This window comes from Ailuropoda melanoleuca, chromosome 5, assembly GCF_002007445.2.
Source record: "Ailuropoda melanoleuca isolate Jingjing chromosome 5, ASM200744v2, whole genome shotgun sequence".
In the NCBI taxonomy this organism is placed as follows: Eukaryota; Metazoa; Chordata; class Mammalia; order Carnivora; family Ursidae; genus Ailuropoda; species Ailuropoda melanoleuca.
This window is the reverse complement of record NC_048222.1, coordinates 51964322-51985707: the sequence shown is the minus strand read 5'-3', so window position 1 is coordinate 51985707 and position 21386 is coordinate 51964322. Positions and strand designations below refer to the sequence as shown.

At 37.5% G+C, this 21386-nt stretch overlaps 1 protein-coding gene across 1 annotated transcript in view; it reads left to right on the top strand.

Moving 5' to 3' along the window:
- Positions 1-21386, top strand: part of UNC13C (unc-13 homolog C) — a 586721-nt gene that overhangs the window by 471025 nt on the left and 94310 nt on the right. The window contains exons 22-24 of the mRNA XM_034661708.1: positions 11837-11933; positions 12606-12749; positions 20843-20920. Coding sequence (XP_034517599.1) covers positions 11837-11933; positions 12606-12749; positions 20843-20920 — 319 coding nt within the window. The remainder of the gene's footprint in view (positions 1-11836; positions 11934-12605; positions 12750-20842; positions 20921-21386) is intronic.

Genomic DNA, 21386 nt, shown 5'->3' with positions numbered 1-21386 from the left:
TACAAAGAACTTCTCAAACTCAATACACGAGAAACAAATAAACAAATCATAAAATGGGCAGAAGATATGAACAGACACTTTTCCAATGAAGACATACAAATGGCTAACAGACACATGAAAAAATGTTCAAAATCATTAGCCATCAGGGAAATTCAAATCAAAACCACACTAAGATACCACCTTACGCCAGTTAGAATGGCAAAAATAGACAAGGCAAGAAACAACAATTGTTGGAGAGGATGTGGAGAAAGGGGATCCCTCCTACATTTTTGGTGGGAATGCAAGTTGGTACAGCCACTCTGGAAAACAGTGTGGAGGTCCCTTAAAGAGGTAAAAATTGAGCTACCCTATGATCCAGCCATTACACTACTGGGTGTTTACCCCAAAGATACGTAGTGAAGAGAAGGGCCATATGCACCTCAATGTTCATAGCAGCATTGTCCACAATAGCTAAATCGTGGAAGGAGCCGAGATGCCCTTCAACAGATGACTGGATTAAGAACCTGTGGTCCATATATACAATGGAATATTACTCAGTTATCAGAAAGAACAAATTCTCAACATTCGCTGCATCATGGATGGCACTGGAGCAGATAATGCTAAGTGAAATAAGTCAAGCAGAGAAAGACAATTATCATATGATTTCTCTCATCTATGGAACATAAGAACTAGGATGATCGGTAGGGGAAGAAAGGGATAAAGAAAGGGCGGGTAATCAGAAGGGGGAATGAAACATGAGAGACTATGGACTATGAGAAACAAACTGAGGGCCTCAGAAGGAGAGGGGAGTGGGGGATTGGGATAGACCAGTGATGGGTAGTAAGGAGGGCACGTATTACATGGTGCACTGGGTGTTATGCGCAACTATTGAAGTATCGAACTTTACATTGGAATCCAGGGATGTACTGTATGGTGACTAACATAATAAAAAATCATTAAAAATAAATGAATAAATAAAAATAAAAAATAAATAAAAAGTGATCCTGTCTTATCTGGAACAGTTCATATAATATTGGTGATATTCTTCTTCTTTTTTTAATTTAAATTTATCAGAAATTTAAGTGTAATTATTAAACAAAAAATGGATTAATACTCTAGTCAACAAATATTGTCCTACAGATAAAATAGTTAATCCCAGACTGTCTTGCTTATAATTTATTCACCTAAAACATAAACATTTAGAAAAGTTAAGTAAAAGGATGAAAACAATAATATAGATAAAATTTTCACAGGTATACTAATATCAAACAAGATAAACTTCAAGATAAATATAATAATAAAACAATTTTGAGAGAGAAATATTTCATGATTAAAGAAGCAATTCAAAAAGGTGTATCAGTTGTAAATGTATCTCATAGCATATCAACAAAATAAATAAAGCAAAAATTGTCAGAACGAAAAGGAAAAATCAATAACTCAAGAATTCTACTTGGAGATTACACTTCTCTGAGCACCTGAAGAATCAGACAAAAAAAGTCAGTTAACATACAGAAGTTCCAACAACATGAATAACACACTTAAAGATATTTATCTGTCTGTTTCTGGTCACCTAGAGTTTCCACAATTTTTCGTGAGAATTGTTTATACACACAACCTATTTACAATTTGACCAACAATGACAAAACACACATTGTTATCACATGCACATTGTACATTTACCAAAATAGACTATTTGCTGAACCATAGAGCAGGTCTAATGGATTTTAAAAGATTGAAATAAATGCTGTATAGTCTTGGACTGCTGTGGAATTAAGCTAGATATCAACTCCAAGAAGGTAACTAGAAAATGACCAGGTAGGCAAATTAAGCAGAACTCTCTAAAACCTGAGTAAAAAAGAAATCAGTGTAAATTACAAAATATTTTGAACTAAGTGATAATAAAATATGGCATGTTGAAACGTATGGATTGCAGCTAAAACAGGAAATAGAAGAAAGGGTGTAGCTTCTTTTTTTTTTTTTTTAAGATTTTATTTATTTATGTGACAGAGAGACAGCCAGCGAGAGAGGGAACACAAGCAGGGGGAGTGGGAGAGGAAGAAGCAGGCTCATAGCGGAGAAGCCTGATGTGGGGCTTGATCCCAGAACGCCGGGATCACGCCCTGAGCCGAAGGCAGACACTTAACGACTGCGCCACCCAGATGCCCTGAAAGGGTGTAGCTTCTAATCCTATAGAGAGAAAGGTATAAAATCAATAGTATAAGACTAGTTTAAAAAACAAATTAAGTCAAAAGAAAGTAGAAGGAAAAAATGATCAATATGACCTGGAACAAAAATAAATTTAAAGATAGAAGAAATTGCAAAGCCAAAAGTTTGTTCTTGAAAGACATGATAAAAATTAAAAAAGACTTAGCAAGGCCAATGGGAGAAAAAAAAAAGGAAAAACAGATGTCACAAGTTATTGTTACCAGAAAAGGACATCACTAAAGATCCAAAAAGATAAAACATTATTTATGCCAGTACATTTAAAAGTTAGACAAAATGTACCAATTCCTTTATATAACCTACTTAGCTGAAATTAAAAAAGATAAAATCTGAATGGGCCCATAACTTTTAAAATTTGAATACACAGTTAAAAATCATGTCACAACAAAAACTCCAGGCTCAGATGGCTCCAAACAGAATTTTTCCAGCTGTTTAAAGAAGAATATCACCAATATTACACAAACTGTTCCAGATAAGACAGGAGCACTTTTCAAATAATTTTTTGAGGCCAGCATGTCATCAACTACTGAAACCTATTAAGAATATGATATATAGTTAAAGAACTATTTCTCTCTGAAAATATATTTAAAAAGTAAAATAAAATAAAATATTAGCCAATAGAATCCAATAGTTTATAAAAAGACTAATATAACATGAGCAAGGGGTATTTATTCCTGAAATAGAAAATTAGTTTAACATTTTAAAAACAATGAATACAATTCACCACATTTAAGGAATAAAAGAAAGTCCCTACAGTCATTACTCTACGCACAGAACAATAACTTAATAAAATACAGTACCAGTGTATTATAAAAATCTCTTAAAAGGTAATAGAAGGGAACTATCTTAATCTAATAAAAGACGCACTCTTTAAAAAAAAAACTATATAAACATTGTGCCTATTTTTAAACTTAAATGTAGTTGTTATACAATATTACTTTAGTTTCAGGGGTACAACGTAATTGTTCAACATTTACAGACTATAAATTGATCAATACCATACATTTAGCTACTATCTGTCACCAAGCAAAATTATATTTTTCTTAATTATATTTCCTATACTATATATTGTATCTCCATGTCTTATTTATTTCATAACTGGAAGTTTGTACCTCTTAATCCCCTTACTCTATTTCACCCATCCCTTCCCTCTCCTCACCTTTGGCAGCCACCAGTTTTTTCTCTCTCTCAGTGAATCTGTTTCTGTTTTGCATGATTTTTTTGTTTGGTTGGTTGATTGGTTGTTTTTTTTTTAGATTCCACATGTAAGTGAAATCATATGGCATCTGTCTTTCTCTGACTTATTTCACTTAGCATAAGATCCGCTCACGTCGTCACAAACGGCAAGATTGCATTATTTTTTTTTGGCTGAGTAATATTCTGGTATATCTATACCACGTCTTTATCCATTCTTCTATCATAAGAGGGACACTTAGATTGCTTCCATATCTTGGCTACTATAAGTAATGGCGTAATGAACATAATGGTGTATCTGTCTATTTGAATTACTGTTTTCATTTTCCTCAGATAAATTCCCAGAAGTGGAATCTCTGGATCATATGATATTTCTGTTTTTAATTTTTTGAGGGACCACCATAAATTTTTCCATAGTGGTTGCACAATTTTGAATTTCCACCAACAAGACATGAGGATTCCCTTTTCTTTCCATCCTTGCCAACACTTGTTATTTATATATATATATATAGTCATTCTTTCAAATGTTAGACCATATCTTGTGCTTTTGATTTGCATTTCCCTGATAAGTGATCTTGAGCATCTTTGTGTGTCTGTTGGCCATCTGTGTGTCTTCTTTAGAGCAATGTCTGTTAAGGTCCTCTGCCTATTTTTTAAATGGATGTATCTATATTGAGTTTGATGAGGTTTTTTTGGGTTTTTTTTGTGTGTTTTTTTTTTTTTTTTGTATTTTGGATGTTGACAGCTTAGGTCAAATATTTGCAAATATTTTTCCACTCAGAAGGTTGCCATTCTGTTTGTTGATGGTTTTCTTTGCTGTGCAAAAGCTTTTTGGTATGATGTAGTCCCAGTTGCTTATTTTTGCTTTTGTTGTCCTTGCTTGAGGAGATGGATTTTAAAAAATATTGCTAAGATGTCCAAGAGCTCATACATATGTTTTCTTCTAGGAATTTTATGGTTTCATGTATTACATTTAAGTCTTTAATATATTTTTCAGTTTATTTCTGTATATGTTTTAAGAAGGTGGTCCAGTTTTATTCTTTTGCATGTACCTGTCCAGTTTTCCCAACACCATTTATTGAAGAGACTGTCTTTTCCCCACTGTATATTCTGGCCTCCTTGGTCATGTGTAAAGGTGGGTTTGTTTCCAGACTTTCTATTCTGTTCTGTTGATCTAAGTGTCTTTGTGTGTGTGCCAGTACCATATTGCTTTGATTACTACAGCTTTGTAGTATAGTTAGAAATCAGAGTGATGCCTAAAGCTTTGTTCTTACTTCTCAAGATGCTTTGGCTATTTGGGGTCTTTTGTGATTCCATACAATTTTCAGGATTATTTGCTCTAGATTGTAAAAAAACAAAAATACCACTGGAATTTTGATATGAGTTGCACTGAATCTGTAGATTGTTTTCGGTAGTATAGACATTTTAACAATATTAATTCTTCAGATCCACAAACATGGTATGTATTTCCAGTTATTTGTGTCATCTTCAATTTCTTTTATCATTGTATTATTTTCTGATTATTATTTTCAGATTCAGTTCTTTAACTGCCTTGGCTAAATTTATTCCCAAGTATTTTTTGATGGAATTGTAAATGGGCTTTTCCTTTCTCTGATAGCTCGTTATTAGTGTATAGAAGTGAAACAGATTTATGTATATTACTTTCATATCTGTCAACCTTACTGAATTCATTAGTTTTAATAGTTTTTCAGTGGAGTCTATAATGTTTTCTAGATATAGTACATCATCTGCAAATAATGACAGTTTTATTTCTTTTCCAATTTAGATATCTTTGATTTCTTTTTCTGGTCTGATTGTTGTGGCTAGGGTTTCCAATACTGTGTAGAAAAAAACAGTGGCAAGACTGGGCATCCTTGTCTTGTTCCTGATATGAAAGGAAATGCCTTCAATTTTTTACCATTAAGTATGATGTTAGCCATGCATTTGTTATAGATGGCCTCTATTATGTTGATACGTGTTCCCTGTATACTCACTTTTTGAGAGTTACCATAAAAATCTATTTAGATTTGAATTTTATCAAATGCTTCTTATGCATCTATTGACATGATTGTATGATTTTTATTCTTTCTTGTTGCTAATGTGGTATTACATTGATTGATTTGCAGATAACGAACCATCCTTTCATCCCTGGAATAAATCCTACTTGATCACAGTGTATGATCCTTTTAATGTATTTTTAAATTCAGTTTGCTAATATTCTGTTGAGGATTTTTGCCTCTGTGTTCATCAGAGATATTGACCTGTAATTTTATTTTTTTATGTTGTCTTTGTCTAACTTGGGCATCAGAGTAACAGGAATGTAGAATAAGTTTGGAGCATTCCTTCTTCTTTAATTTTTTGGTACAGTTTAAGAAGGATAGGTATATTTTTTTAAAGATTTTATTTATTTATTCGACAGAGATAGAGACAGCCAGTGAGAGAGGGAACACAAGCAGGGGGAGTGGGAGAGGAAGAATCAGGCTCCCAGCACGGGAGCCTGATGTGGGGCTCGATCCCAGAACGCCGGGATCACGCCCTGAGCTGAAGGCAGATGCTTAACCACTGTGCCACCCAGGCGCCCCTAAGAAGGATAGGTATTAACTCTTCTTTAAATATTTGGTAGAATTTGGCAGTGAAGGCATCTGGTCCTGGGCTTTTCTTCTTTGGGGAGTTTTTTGATTACTGATTCAATTTTATTACTAGTAATTGGTCTATTCATATTTCTTATTTTTTCTTGAGTCAGTCTTAGAAGATCATGTGTTTCTGGGAATTTATCCATTTCTTCCCATTTGTTGGCACATAATTATAGGTTTTGATGATCCTTTGTATTTCTGTGGCATCAGTTGTAACTTCTCTTTCATTTCTGATTTTATTTATTTGGGCCTCTTTTTTTTTCTTGAGTCTAGCTAAAGGTTTATCAATTTTGTTTATGTTTGCAAAGAACCATTCTTAGTTTCATTATTTCTTTTGTTTTTGTAATCTCTGTTTTATTTATTTTTGCTCTGATCTTTATTATTTCCTTTCTTCTACTAACTCTGGTCTTTGCTCTTTTCTTCTATTCTTTTAGGTGTAAGGTTAGATGGTTTATTGAGATTTCTCTTGTCTCTTGAGGTTGGCCTATCATTATTTCCCTCTCTTTTAAAACTGCATTTTCTGCATCCCGTAGATTTTGGATTGTCTGCTTCCATTTTCATTTGTCTCAAGGATTTTCTTTTCTTCTTTGATTTCTTCACTAACTTACTGGTTGATGATAGTGTGTCGTTCAGCTTCCACGTGTTTGTGTTTTGTCTAAATTTCTTTGTGTAATTGATTTCTAGTTTCATGCCATCGTGGTCAGAAAAGATGCTTGATATGATTTTAGTCGTCTTTAACTTACTGAGACGTGTTTTGTGGCCCCACATGTGATCTAGCCTGAAAAAGGTTCTATGTGCACTTGAAAAGAATGTGTATTCTTCTGCTTTTGGATGGTGTGTTGTGTATATATTATGTCCTTTTGGTCTACTGTGTTGTTCATGGAGAACGTTTCCTTACTGATTTTCTCCTTGGATGATCATTCCATTGTAGTAAGTGGAGTATTAAAGTCCCCTATTATTACTGTATTACCATGAATTTCCCCCTTGTCTAGTAACGTTTGCTTTATGTATTTAGGTGCTCCTATGTTGGGTACGTAGATATTTACAAGTGTTATATCCTCTTGTTGAACTGAGCTCTTTGTTATAATGGAATTCCCTGTTCTGTCTCTTGTTATAGCCTTTCTTTTAAAGTCTGTTTTGTCTGATATAAGTATTGCTACCACAGCTTTCTTTTTGTTTCTATTTGTGAGAAATAGATTTTTCTGTCCCTTCACTTTCAGTTTGTTTGTGTCTTTAGATCTGAAGTGAATCTATCATAAGCAGCATATATAGAAACTTGTTTGTGTTTTTTTAATCTGTTTAGCCACCCTCTATCTTTTGATTGGAGCATTTAATCTATTTACATTTAAGATAACCCTTGATAGATATGTACTTCTTGCCATTTTATGACTGTTTTCATTTCCAACCATTTTATGGTTGTTTTTGTAGTTTTTTCTCTCTCTTACTCTCTTCTCGTGTGATTTGGTGACATTCCTTAGTGTTATGTTTGTATTTCTTTCTCTTTAATTTTTGTGTATCTGTTATAGGTGTTTGGCCTGTGGTTACCACAAAGTGCATATGTAATATCTGTATTGTGCATATATAGCAGTCTATTTTAAGTTGATAGTTGCTTAGGTTCCAGCGTGTTCTAAAAGCACTACATTTTTACTCTTCCCCTATTTTTTTTGTTTTTGATGTCATGTTTTACATGTCATTATTTTGTGTATCCTTTGACTAATTATTGTAGGTCTAGATGATTTTACTCTTGTCTTTTAACCTTCATACTACCTGTGTGGATGATTGAAACACTACCTTCACTCTGTATTTACCTCTACCACTGAGATTTTTTTTCTTTTATTATTTTTTTGTTGTTTAGTTATGGCCTTTTCTTTTATGTTTAAAGAAGTTCCTCTAGCACTTCTTGTAAGGCCAGGTTGTCATTAATGAATTCCTTTCACTTTTGCTTGTCTGGGAAACTCCTTATGCTTCCTTCATTTCTGCGTGATAATCTTGCCAGGTAGAGTATTCTTGGTTGTAATTGTTTTTCCTTTTAGCACTTTGACTATATTGTACCACTATTTCTGGCCTGTAAATTTTCTGCTGAAAAATCAGCTTATAGTCTCATTGGGAATTACTTGTACATAAATAATTGTTTTCTCTTGCTGCTTGAAGAATCTCTCTTTAACCGTGGACACTTGATTATAATGTGTCTTGGTGTGGGCCTCTTTAGATTCACCTTTTTGGAGATCCTGTGTGATTCCTGGACTTGGATATCTGTTTCCTTCACTAGGTTAGGGATATTTTTAGCCATTATTTCTTCAGCTAGGTTTTCTGTCCCTTTTTCTATCTTTTCTCCTTCTGGGACCATTATAATATGAACGTCAGTAAGCTTGAGGTCCTAAAGGGCCCTTAAACCTATTTTTTTTAATTTATTTTTATTTTACTTATATTTATTTTATTATCTTTATTTTTTTATTTGTTTTTAAAGATAGATAGATTGATTGATTTTAGATAAAGAGAGAGACTATGAGCAGGGGGAGAGACAAAGGGAGAGGGAGAGCGAGAACCTCAAGCAGACTCCAAACTGAGCACAGACCCTGATGTGGGGCTCGATCTCACAACCCTGAGATCATGATCTGAGCTGAAACAAAGAATCAGATGCTTAACCAACTGAGCCACCCAGGCACCCCACCTATCCTCATTTTTTAGTTCCTTTTTCTTTGTGCTGTTCCGTTTGGATGATTTCCACTACCCTGTCTTCCAGATTGCTGATCCGTTCTTCGGCATCATCTAATGTTCCGTTGATTTTCTGTGGTACAGTTTCATTTCAGTTATTGTAATCTTCAGTACTGATTGCATCTTCTTAATATTTTCTCTTCTTGTTGAAGTTCTCAAAGTATTCATCCATCCTTCTCCTGAGTTCAGTAGGCATCTTTATGACCGTTATTTTGAACTGTTTATCTGGTGAATCACTTATTTTCATTTAATTTAGTTCTTTTTGGGGCAGTTTTGTCTTGTTCTTTCTGTCATATTTTTTGACATATTGTTCTGTCTCCTCATTATGCCTCTTTGTGTTTCTTTCTATGTATTAAGTAGATCAGCAAATTCTCCTGGTTTTAAAGGAAGCTTTATGCAGAAGGTGTGCTATGGGGCCCAGTATCATAAGCTCCCCATGTCACCTGCCAGGTGCCCCAGGGGTGTCCTCTGTGTGGGCTGTATTCCTGTGGTGGTCAGAGGTTGTTGTTGTTGGGTTTTTTGGTGCCCAATTGCTTGTGTGAGGGCTGTCCCCTGGCACAGCTGTCTGCTAGGCCCCATTACAACTGCTATGGGCATTCTGGTGAGTGGGGCTTGACCCTGACCTGGGTGGCTGAGGGACAGGCTCTGCCTCCTTCAGGGTTGTTTGTGTGCAGGGTTGGTCCTGGCATGACTAGCTGCATGGCCCAAGGTGGGTCAGGCTTCTGGTGTGTCTGACTGTGAGGTCTGACTGACTGTGAGGTCTGATTGCAACTGTCACTGGGGCTCTGTCACACAGGCATGCCCCCAACCCTAAGCAGCATTGCTTGCTGGAGCCCCAGTGCCGACCACCATGTGTGGTGGGGCAAGGGGTTGGAAGGGGGCCCACTCCTGGCCAAGGTCTCCTGCCATGTGTGTCAGCATGGAAGCTACTTGGGAGGAGGGCCAGGCCAGGGCAGGGGGATTGGGTGAGAGAGTCTGCACAGGAGTGCTAGGTTGGGGCAGTTGGTGCTAGCACAGTGAATGCAGTGTCAGAAATGGTGCCCACCAGGGCTTGGCCAACTAAACAGAAGGGAAGTGAAAAGAAAATGGTGTCTGCCAGGCTTCTCTCCCCAGAGGACGTTCCAACAGATTGCTGCCCTTTTGGCACATGCCATAAAATTAGTCAATGGATCTCCTTCACAGGTAACGCAGGTGCTTTTCAGACTGCTGCCTCTGTGCTGGGACTCACAGTGAGTGAGATTGAGTGCATGCCCTTTAAGAGTGGAGATTACATTTTATGCTGCTCTCTGGCTTTCCTGGATATAAGCACTGCTGGTTTCCAAAGACAGATGTTATAGGTGCTCTTCTTCCTGGTGCAAGTTCTCTGGGCTTTGGAGCCCGGTGTGGGTCTCAGAGCCCTTATTCCTCAGGGAAGGCCTCTACACTTATGGGTCATTGCACTGGGGGGGTACTGGTCCTGATGAGACCACCTCTCCACCTGTCTTAACTGTCTCCATGAGGCTTTTCTTTATATCTTTAGTTGTATAAGATCTGTTCTATTAGTCTTCACCTCATTCCGTGAGATAGTTCCATCCATAATTGTAGATTTTGGTGTGTCAGTAGGAGGATAGTAGCTCAGGGTCTTTCTACTCTGCCAGCTTGATCTCCTCTCTAAACATTATGCTTATGGATAAAATTTTGAAGGCTTCCTCCTGAAATCAAGAATGAGACTGATAGCTGATAACATCACCTTTTTTTTTTTTTAACATTGTACTAAAAGTCCTATGCAATTCAATGAGAAAGGGGTAGAAAGTATAATGATTATAAAAGCATATGTTGATGCTGTCAATATTTGTCTGTGACATAATCGTACATCTAGGAAATCCAAAAGAAAATATAGGATAACTAGTAGAATTTAAAAAGGGGCTCCTGGGCCCCTTTTTAAGTTCTGACTCTTGATTTTGGCTCAGATCATGATCTCAGGGTCGTGAGATCCAGCCCTGGGTAGGGCTGCAAAGTGAATATAATAACTCTATATAAAAGTTAATTAAATTTCTATATTTAAGCCACAAGCCACAAGCAATTAGAAAATTACATATAAACCTTACCATTTAAATAACATTAAAACCATGAGAAACAAGTGGTGATGAAAGATGTGCAAGCCCTCTCCTCAGGCCACTGTAAAATGTTACTAAGAGAAATTTAAGATGAACTAAAATACAACAGACAGTGTTCCTAAAAAGATGCAGTACTGTAAAGATAGTAATTCTTCCCCCATTGACTTAGAGGTTTAATGCAATCCCATAAAATTCCAGCAGGTATTTTTGTGCACCCTGACAAATTTCACTTGAAAAATGTGTATAGAAATGCAAAGGGTTAAGAATAGTTAAGGCAGACTTGAAGAGGAGGAAAACAAAAGCAAAAACAAAACAAAACCCTGGAGGGTTGCATTATCAGTTATCAAGACTTTTTAAAAGAGTGTGGTGTTAATGCATGACAAAGAGACCAATAGGACAAATTAGTCTGGAGACAAACCCATATATTGCTGTTCCCTGATTTATACCACAGACGCCAATTCAAGACAGTGGGGGAAAGGCTGATCTTCTAAGTAAATGGTGCTATACAATTGTACCTCCACATGGAAAAAAGAACTTTGAAATTTAGACCAATCACAGAACCCAGCTGCAGATGGATTGTAGATCACGACAAGCCAGAGGCGAGCATCCAGGATCAGGTACAGGAGACAAGTCGGTATAGACAGAAGGAAGCCATCAGCAAAGTACTAACAAGTGAGACAATGGCATGATAGGGGGCAGCACACACCATCTACAGTTTATAGGATTTTGAATGGTGAAGGAAATTGTAGTGGGGGTATTGGGGGAACTAAAGTAGCATGGGAGGAGCCGAGAAAGTGATAGGCATTGAAAGTAAATAAGCAGGTGTGTGTTTGATGACATAAAGCTAAAAGTCTCTGAGGAAGCAGCACTGCAAAAAAGGGAATGAAAAGAAATTTTTGGTCCTGAATTAGTGTCATATGAGAAAAGATCAGCATTCACTGTTAATTATGTGCAAATGGTATCTTTTATAGTATGTCACATTATTAATTTTTTTAGGTGGTTTGAGCCTTTTGTCATGCAGTGGCTGGATGAAAATGAAGATGTATCAATGGAGTTCCTTCATGGAGCGCTAGGAAGAGACAAAAAAGATGGAGTGAGTTTAAATGACTTTAAGACTGCTTATTGTGTCAAGATTCATTCACACTATTCACTTTTAAGATAATGGGAATTGTTAGGCTCATTGTTATTAATGTTTATTTTAATCCTCTAATGACCAAAAAAAATGTAAAACACAACTTTAAAGGGCTGATAGGAACCCTGGGGAATTGTTTAAATTAAACACAAAAAACAGAAAACAGTCCCGGCTTTGCTCCAAGATTCCTTTACCTCTTCAATCGGTCAGAGTCTACAAGTTCAGCAGGGTTATACAAAACTTCCTTGTCCTGAAACCTTTCCAGGATTTCAAGATTAAGAGCAGACATCCTCCAGATCCCTCTGGAACAACTTAAAAGTGTTGAGCCACAATATCTTTCTAACCCATCCTCACATCTATGGAGAGTAAGAAATAAAAAGAACCAGTCCCTCAATGTAGCAATGGAGAAACCAATTAATAGCAGCCTGCCCCATGATAAGAATTCTAATACATTTTCGAGAAAAGGACATGAATGATTTTGAAACGGGTAAGCATTTTATTACATAGGAAGAGAAGGCACGTGAAATGAAGGTATATGATATAGGAGATCGAGTTATTTATGTGAATTGACTCTCCTCTCCCCACACTCCCCCTAATGTGCTTATTGGGATATTTTGCCTTCTCTCCCCTCAGTTCCCGCAGACATCTGATCATGCCCTCTTCTCTTGTTCTGTGGTTGATGTCTTCGCTCAGCTTAATCAGAGCTTTGAGATTATTAAGAAACTGGAATGCCCTAATCCTGAAGCATTATCTCATTTAATGAGAAGATTTGCAAAGGTAGGTGAAAGGGAATGAATCCTTTCTTTTCTGGGATTGCGGCATGTTATTATTTTCTTGCACAGAACCTGACAGATGTCGTTGTTTGTAGTCTTCTCTGACACCAGCACCCCAATTTCATTTCTAATTCTAGTACCAATAGGTTTGGTTTCCAGGTTTGTCATCTGACTTTCTTTCTGCACTTCTTGCTTCTTAAAATGGATTTATCATTCTTTAAAAATCGATCAGGGTGCCAGGGTGGCTCAGCTGTTAAGCATCTGCCTTCGGCCCAAGTCATGATCTCAGGGTGCTGGGATCGAGCCCCACATCGGGCTCCCGGCTCAGTGGGAGCCTGCTTCTCCCTCTCCCGCTCCCCCTGCTTATGTTCCCTCTCTTGCTCTCTCTCTCTGTCAAATAAATAAATAAAATCTTTTTAAAAATCTATTTGCTATTCACATTAGTGACTTAGTCATTTGTAACTGAAGAGACTGCAATGAGTGGCAAAATTATTTATTTCAGGTATAGTGCCTTTTAGCTGAAAGTAAGCCTTGGCCTTTCATATTTAAATTGCAAGTATTCTTCACACACAGTGTACTACAATGAAAAGTATATTAGACTTGGAGTCATGAAAATGGAGTTCTGATTTCAAATCAGCCAATAACTACGGTATGAGTCTGAACAGTTCATTTTTTAAAAAGATTTTATTTATTATTTATTTGTCAGAGAGAGCACAAGCACAAGCAGGGAGAGCAGCAGGCAGGGGGAGAAGCAGGCTCCCCGCTGATCAAGGAGCCCCATGCAGGACTCGATTCCAGGACCCTGGGATCATGACCTGAGCCGAAGGAAGACACTCAACCAAATGAGCCATCCTGGTGCCCCCAGTTCATTTCATTTTTATAAAATGTAGTTTTCTTAGTTGACAGACTGATTGTGATCAACCAGATTACATACTCTTAAGATTTCTTCCTCCTCTAAGAGTCTAAGTCTTGCCAAGTACTTACTACTTAACCAAAAGTTCCAAGGGAAATAGAAGAAATAAAAGATGTAGCCCCTGCCCTCCATTATCATAAAAAAGTTCCCTGTAATAATCAAGGCCATATGACATGAACTAGTTAGAAAAGGGAATGATGAGGGACACGATTTGGACTCAAGTGTGGAGGGATCTACAGTTTAGTTGAACACAAGGAAAACTAACGAGAGCTGAAATAGACAAAAATTTCACAAGAAAAGCAGAGTTAGAAAAGTAGTCTAAGCCACAGGGATAGCAGGAACACAAGGAGAGGTAAAACCGAGCTTGACGTGGGAAGAGCAAGGAGAAGCAACTCTTTGGCAAAAAACAGACAACAATAAAAAACAACTATGCTGGAAGAAGCAGTGGGAAAGTGAAGAGGGGTCTAGATGTTGCGAAGCCCTGCTACCCAGATTATGAAGTTTAAACTTCCAAAATTCCCAGCTAACACGGAACGTGTGGAGATTTGTAAGCAGGGTAGTGACATGGCAAACACAAACATGGTCCTATGTCTGACCACCCTACAGATGAGTCTGGCCCCATGGTTTGAATGATGGCAGGGGTCTCCGCTGTTCATCCAGCAAGTGCTTACTCATTACCTTGCTTGCACACTTTACTAGTCCCTTTGAGAGATGTAGCCATGAATAAGCATTAACTCTGACCTCAAAATAGCTTATAATGGGAGCACCAAACCTATGACAAAGTCTAATGCTATAGTCAGGGCATCTCAGAAGTTGAAAGACCCACGACATATATATAAATATTTAAATATAAATATATACCTTTGACATGTTAAAAAATAAGGAAATGCCAAAACTCCCTTAAGTTGTATAATATTTAAGGTGTATTAATTTTCTAGGACTGCCATAATTAAATATCATAGAATGGTGGCTTAAAAAGCAGAAAAATATATTTTCAGAGTTCTGGAGGCTAGAGGTCTGAGATCCAGGTTTCAGCAGATTTGGTTTTCCTCAGGCTTCTCTCCTTGGCTTAGGGATAGCAGCTTTCTTACTGGGTTTTCATATGGTTCTTCCTCTGTGTACACGCTCCCCTGGTGTTTCTACGCATGCCCAAATTGGCTTTTCTTATAAAGATGCTGGTTAGTTTCCTCAGGTAGGCACTTCAGGGAGATCTGGGATCATTCCAGGAAGGAAGCCCTGAACTGTTAGAAGCTGTTACTGTTTTGTTCAAGTCTTTTTAAATTTTTTTTAAAAAATTTTAAGATTTATTTATTTGCGAGAGAGAGAACACAAGCGTGAGAGAGGGAGAGGGAGAAGCAGACCCCGCTGAGCAGGGAGCCTGATGTGGGGCTCCAGCCGAGGACCCAGGGATCATGACCTGAGCTGAAGGCAGAGGCTGAACCGACTGAGCCAGCCAGGCGCCTCGGTTTTGTTCAAGTCTTGATAGGCCAAGGTTGAGGCCTGGTTGAGAAGAGGGCTGAGAGTAGCCTGGCCAGAGTTTTGTCAAGGAGAGAGTCTTTGTCACCCTCCACCATTCTGTGACTCAGGTTCCAGTCTGAGAGATTCCAAAAAGAGAGAGCATAGGATTAGTAGAGAGCTGATGGAATTATGGTTGGACAGTTAGGTCCTCCTTGTAAGGAGTCTTGAAGAACAGGCAAAGTGGCTAAACATCTTTAGTAGAAAATTTGGAGCCATAATGAAAAAAAATAAAAATCAAAAGGCTAAAAAAGAAAATGAGGAGCCAATGAAGGCTTTTAGGTACATAAGCTGTCAGCCTAAACCATGTTACATTATTTGTTTAACATCAAGTAACCATCAAGTATTGTTAACATTTGAAGTCTAGTCTTTATATGTTAATTAGGAAGACAAAAGTAACCTCCCCCTTGCTTTTAAAGATAATAGCTAAAATCATTTATTTTGATCATCTCCAGAGGGGACTTTCTTGATAGCAGCTGATTTCAACTTCCCAATGTCGTGAAACCTGCAAGGAAGCTCTGCAGGAGAATTATTCAAAAACAAAACAAAACAAAACAAAACTCTAAGTCTTTTCTTGACAAGCGGCTGCATTTTGGATGACTGCCAAGAGAAGAATGAATGAAATGGGGTCATTAGGGACACTGTTGAAAAAAATATGTCACATGCTATTCTTGGAACTCTGTGGGACCCATGGAAGCGGGGTCATATGGAGAATTGAATAATCTCAGAGTTGATATATTTAGTAACATACTGTTATAATGGTGCACGATATTACAAAGGTAACTAGAATTCACCCTCGGAGTATCAGGGAGCAGGTTATGGAAGGTGGAGGTGTGGAAGCACAGAGAGAGCAGAAGGAAAGGGGCGCTGGGGCTTATGGTGCTGGGTTCCAGGCCACCCTTCCCTCCTTGGTACTTTTGATTTTTCTGCATCTGTGAAGCCGCACCCAGCCACGTTCAGACGCTGGAGGTACAACCAAGTAGGCTGGAGGAAAGTATAAAGAAGTGTGAGGTTACAAAGAGGGTTATGTTCGAATCCACACAGGAAAACGCCTTCTTTGAAGGGAGGAGAAAAGAACTAGGCTCCATGTGTCACTGAGGAAATGTGAGCTTTTATTGGCACAATAAAAAAAATGTTTTTAATACCTAAAATATTCTTAATCCATGTAAATTCAATACTACCAATTATTATCACAAGGAAATAATGTAAGAAAAAAACCCTCATTTTTTGGGAAAGCAGAAATTGGTAATTTTCACTGAAAGATAAATTCTATTTTGTTAGAATGATTTTAAAAAATCATAAAAATGAAAATAGGACTTTGTGGTTAATGTAATTAGCTATTTCACAGCAACTTGAGACTGTTAGAATTGGCTTTGTTTCATCAGATGTGACCATTGGTCTTGAAAACTGTATCCTTCTTGGAATTGGGATCCTTGTATCAGAATATTGAAATCATATTCTCTTCCTGGGACTCACATTGATTTAAACCATCTCTCAGAGAAAAGACATAATTAATGACATTTCGGAAGATTTGGCATTGTAAAGTGGGATTTGAAGGGATGATTTGTTCTTACTAAAGCATATGTAAGAATCAATATACCAAACAAATGCTTCACATTTCATAGCTGTGATGAGAGGTGAAGAGTGCACGTAGGTAGTGGATATTTCTATGACTTTACTGCCGCTCTTGACAAGTATGCGTAGTTTAATGAAAAAAGAGCGATATGAAGTAACTATATCTTCATTATTAAAAACAAACCAACAAATATTAATGGAGTACTGGCTACAAATCTGGCTGTTTTTTTATTGAGTGGCCAGGGACTGGAGATACAATGGTGAATGAGACACACCTATTTACTGTTCTTTGGGAATATAATCCTAATTTTCAAAAGTAATGATGATAATTGAACATTGCTATGTGCTCATCAGTTTACATATACTTTCTCACTTATTCTTCACTACAACCCCATGGCATAGGTACTATTATTTTTCCTAATTATTCAAATGATGAAATAAGCTTAGAAAGTTTAAATAACTCAAGGCACCCAACTAGAAATGGTATGGGTGAAATGCTCTTAACCACTAAGCCATACTACTTTCACAGTCTGGTGTCACCACAAATCAATTGCTAAGTCGGAGAGCAGAATCTCAACATTTATTTTTACCCTCTGGACCAAACCTAGGCAGGTGGGGGCAGGGGATTCTATCTCATGCTGTGCATCTTAAATGCGGTGCTGGAATGCACTGAAGTGAGTTTCTAAGGTCACTTAACAGATACTGCACTTCTTATCTTCCATGTGTTGCTCTAATATGAAGTGTCCCATGAATAGACTGGGGTCTGCAAAGATGGATTTTAAACCAGGGTTCTTATCTTACTGATTGCAAGAGTCATACCCTAGAGGGACCTACTGGTGGTGTTGACAAGGTATTTAGCCCACTTCTAACAGTGCGGCATTAGCCCAGGAGACCATAGTGACTAAGGAACTGATAGCTATCCCACTCTAGCACTAGGAGCCGTAGTCTAACGGGAGCAGATAGAGGATGGGAGATAGTCATCCTGCTTGATCTTTTAAATGCAGAAAATCCCTGGGTTCACCACCATAATCCTATTAGGTGCTTTGAATGGCAGTTCCTTTGCTGTATCCATAAAGAATCATCCATATTTCATGACTCACTCTTCATATAAACTATAGTTTATTACAGAACATGATGCACACAGCTTCTGTTAGGCTCTCGCCACTCTCCCTGTCCTGCCCCATTTCTGAAGCCCCTGAGTCGCACAGAGAGGAATCATTAGCTAGGTCCACATACTCTGAAAAAGGTTCTATCTTCTAGGCTTTGCTAGGTAGCCCTTCCATCGGCAGGTCTTCTCTGAAGAGTTAACCTCCACCCTGCCATGCATTCGTTAGGACTGTGGTTTTCAGACTTTAGCTTCATGAGAAGCACTTGGAGGCTTCTTAACACACACCAGAATTGCTGAGTCAGTAGCCCCGGGATAGGACCAGGGAACTTGAACTTCCTCTAGTTCCTAGGTGATGCTTATGAGGCAGCAGGAGATGTGTCTTAGGTCGGTATGTCTCAAGTAACTGCTTACTGGTATTAAATAATGTCTGATATGGCTTTACTTTGTTAAACAAACTAGAGTGAAATCGAATTTGCCCCTACAATGTACACGTGTGCTTTCATTCAGGCATCCTTTTACATTAGTAAAGAAATGGATGTTCTCATAGCCAGTGTACCCACAACTCTTTTTTTTTTAATTTTATTTTATTATATTATGTTAATCACCATACAGTACATCCCCAGATTCCGATGTAAAGTTTGATGCTTCATTAGTTGCGTATAACACCCAGTGCACCATGCAATACGTGCCCTCCTTACTACCCATCACCAGTCTATCCCTTCCCCCACCCTCTCCCCTCTGAAGTCTTCAGTTTGTTTCTCATAGTCCATAGTCTCTCATGTTTCATTCCCCCTTCTGATTACCCCCCTTTTCTTTATCCCTTTCTTCCCCTACCGATCCTCCTAGTTCTTATGTTCCATAGGTGAGAGAAATCATATGATAATTGTCTTTCTCTGCTTGACTTATTTCACTTAGCATTATCTCCTCCAGTGCCGTCCATGTTGCAGCAAATGTTGAGAATTCGTTCTTTCTGATAGCTGAGTAATATTCCATTGTATATATGGACCACAGCTTCTTAATCCAGTCATCTGTTGAAGGGCATCTCGGCTCCTTCCATGATTTGGCTATTGTGGACAATGCAGCTATGAACATTGGGGTGCATATGGCCCTTCTCTTTACTACGTCTGTATCTTTGAGTGTACCCACAACTCTTACGGGCACAAGGCCTTAATCCATAGCCCAAGGCTGAGCTCTTTGCCTTACCCACAACTCATCCTGACTTGCTAACCGTGGGCATTTGTAGGTTAGTGGATGTGAGATCCTAGGATCAGTTAGTTGTCCCCAAGTGGGAATTCAGCAGACTAGGGTTTTCTTGTAGAGTCAAGTGTTGGGCCATGGGGGATACCTTGAGAATAATCAGAAATGAATGTCTGGATTCCCTTCTCCAAACTTTACCTGGAGCTAGTTAGACTCTCTGAGTGACGACAAGCTCCTCAAGTCAGACTTTTCTTCATTTTTGTTTTTACCACATAGTGAAATGATTCCTAAGAGTTTACACTGTCATTAGAACCTGTAAGTTGAGGGTAGTGCTCATATGTACGAGTGAATTAGTACTTTTTAGGGAAGTCCCAAAGTAATTTTCAGCATTATATCTGAAGCCGAATTTGAACAGTGTGTTGGGACGATACTTCAGTCTGATCAGCCATCTGTTTTCCTAGATTTATTGGTCTTCTACTTGATAAGGTTTTATGTTTTCCAAGGCCAACTTTCTATTAAACTGATGCATATTACCACAATACTTTGTACTTCCACAAAATATCAGTTTTCTTTCTGAATTTTATCCCTACTTTCAGGTTTTCACTGTGATCTTAAATGTCTATAAAACAAGTTCATAGTTACATTTGGTGAATTCAGGTTTGTTGATTAAGAGCTTGAGCTAAAGGAGAGATGTTTAGAGTGTCTCCTGAATTGATCTGAGCCACAAAGAAAATTCAGATAAATATGTTATACAAAAAAGGAAATAGAAGGTTTTTTTGTCTTTGCTTTTCTGTGAAAAGAGATAATCTTTATCTACAGTTACTGCTGCTTTCTCTCTTCCAAGAAAATCATATCTGCATTTGGCTTATGATAATTCAAGCTATGTAAGTAAAACTAGTAGGACACAAAGTCATCAATATATTTTTAAGTAACTGAAATAAAATTTAACTAACAAATGTGTTTGTTTTTCTTTATTTTGCATGATTAGTGGAACAGAGGGCATCCTTCAGCTTAGAAATAGTTATTAAATGGAGAAGGAAAATGCAGAATTAGGATGAAGAGGACAGAACAAAGGCAAAAATTAGGCAATATTTTTAGAAAATAATGCACCAATAACTAATTTCGTAAATTGAAGGTAAATGTATTGCGGGAGTGTGATACAACAAAAAATCTTCAGAGGTGGTCTTTGATATTAGGAAGGCTCCTTATAGAAAATTACTGAAAATATTCATTACTAAGGTACATGTACAGGAATGCTGACACCACTTACAATTGTACGAGGTATTGTAGGAATTTGAGAAAATGACCACCACAGAGAATTTTGGCATGGTTTATGTATGTGTGGTAGGGATGAGAGGGATGTAGGAACTAGAAACCAAGAGGAAGGAGTTAAAGAAAATGTGGGTTGTTCAGAGGGGGGAGAAAAGAGATTAGGGTCATTAGGTAGTAAATATGCAAGCATAGAGGAGTTTGCCACAAAATCATATATCTTCTGAGTGTTTAGTAAAGTTAGAAATAGAGAATTTTATGATGGAGAGGATCATGTTAAAATAGAATGAATTAATGAATTCATGAGGAATATCTTTCACATGTATTCAGAAATATTACAAATTGTTATCTAAACACGATAGTTTGAGATCCTTCTTTTGGCAAGGTTATAGATTTAATCACTGCCTCTGGCCTTCTCTTAGCTGAAAAAGACGCGAAAAGTTTGCCTGATTAGCATTAAGCTGGCTAGTGTGTGTATAACTGGATACATTTAACGATACATTTCACGTTTTCCCCCTAGACCATCAATAAAGTACTGCTTCAGTATGCTGCAATTGTATCAAGTGACTTCAGTTCATACTGTGATAAGGAAAATGTGGTAAGTAAAACTGTCTCTGCTTTCACGTATTCCTCAGTTGAGATCCTTTTTTTTAAACGAATGAGTAAGCAAGAGACTTTTTTTTCTTTCTGCTTTCAAGGGTAATAGGGAATAGGGATCTCAAGAAATTGTTTGAATACTTCTCTAGGAATCCTGATCTGGCTACAGTCCCGAATTCAGAGGAAGGTTGAGAGCATCTCAATGCCAGCCAACTTGTGGTTTTCCATGGCAATAAGGGACAAGACTCACATAAACAATTAAAAACCCACATAATCATAAAACATTGAAGCTGAGAACTAGGAATTAAAAACTTGTTTATGTTAATACCAATAGTGTAGTTTGGACACCGGTACCAAATTTATCATTCGGTTTTCAAAAAAATTGAGAAAGATAATATAAGAATGCTGGTTTCTACTCTAAATCATTAACATAGCCTTTTATTTTTTGGATGATTAAAAAAATCTTT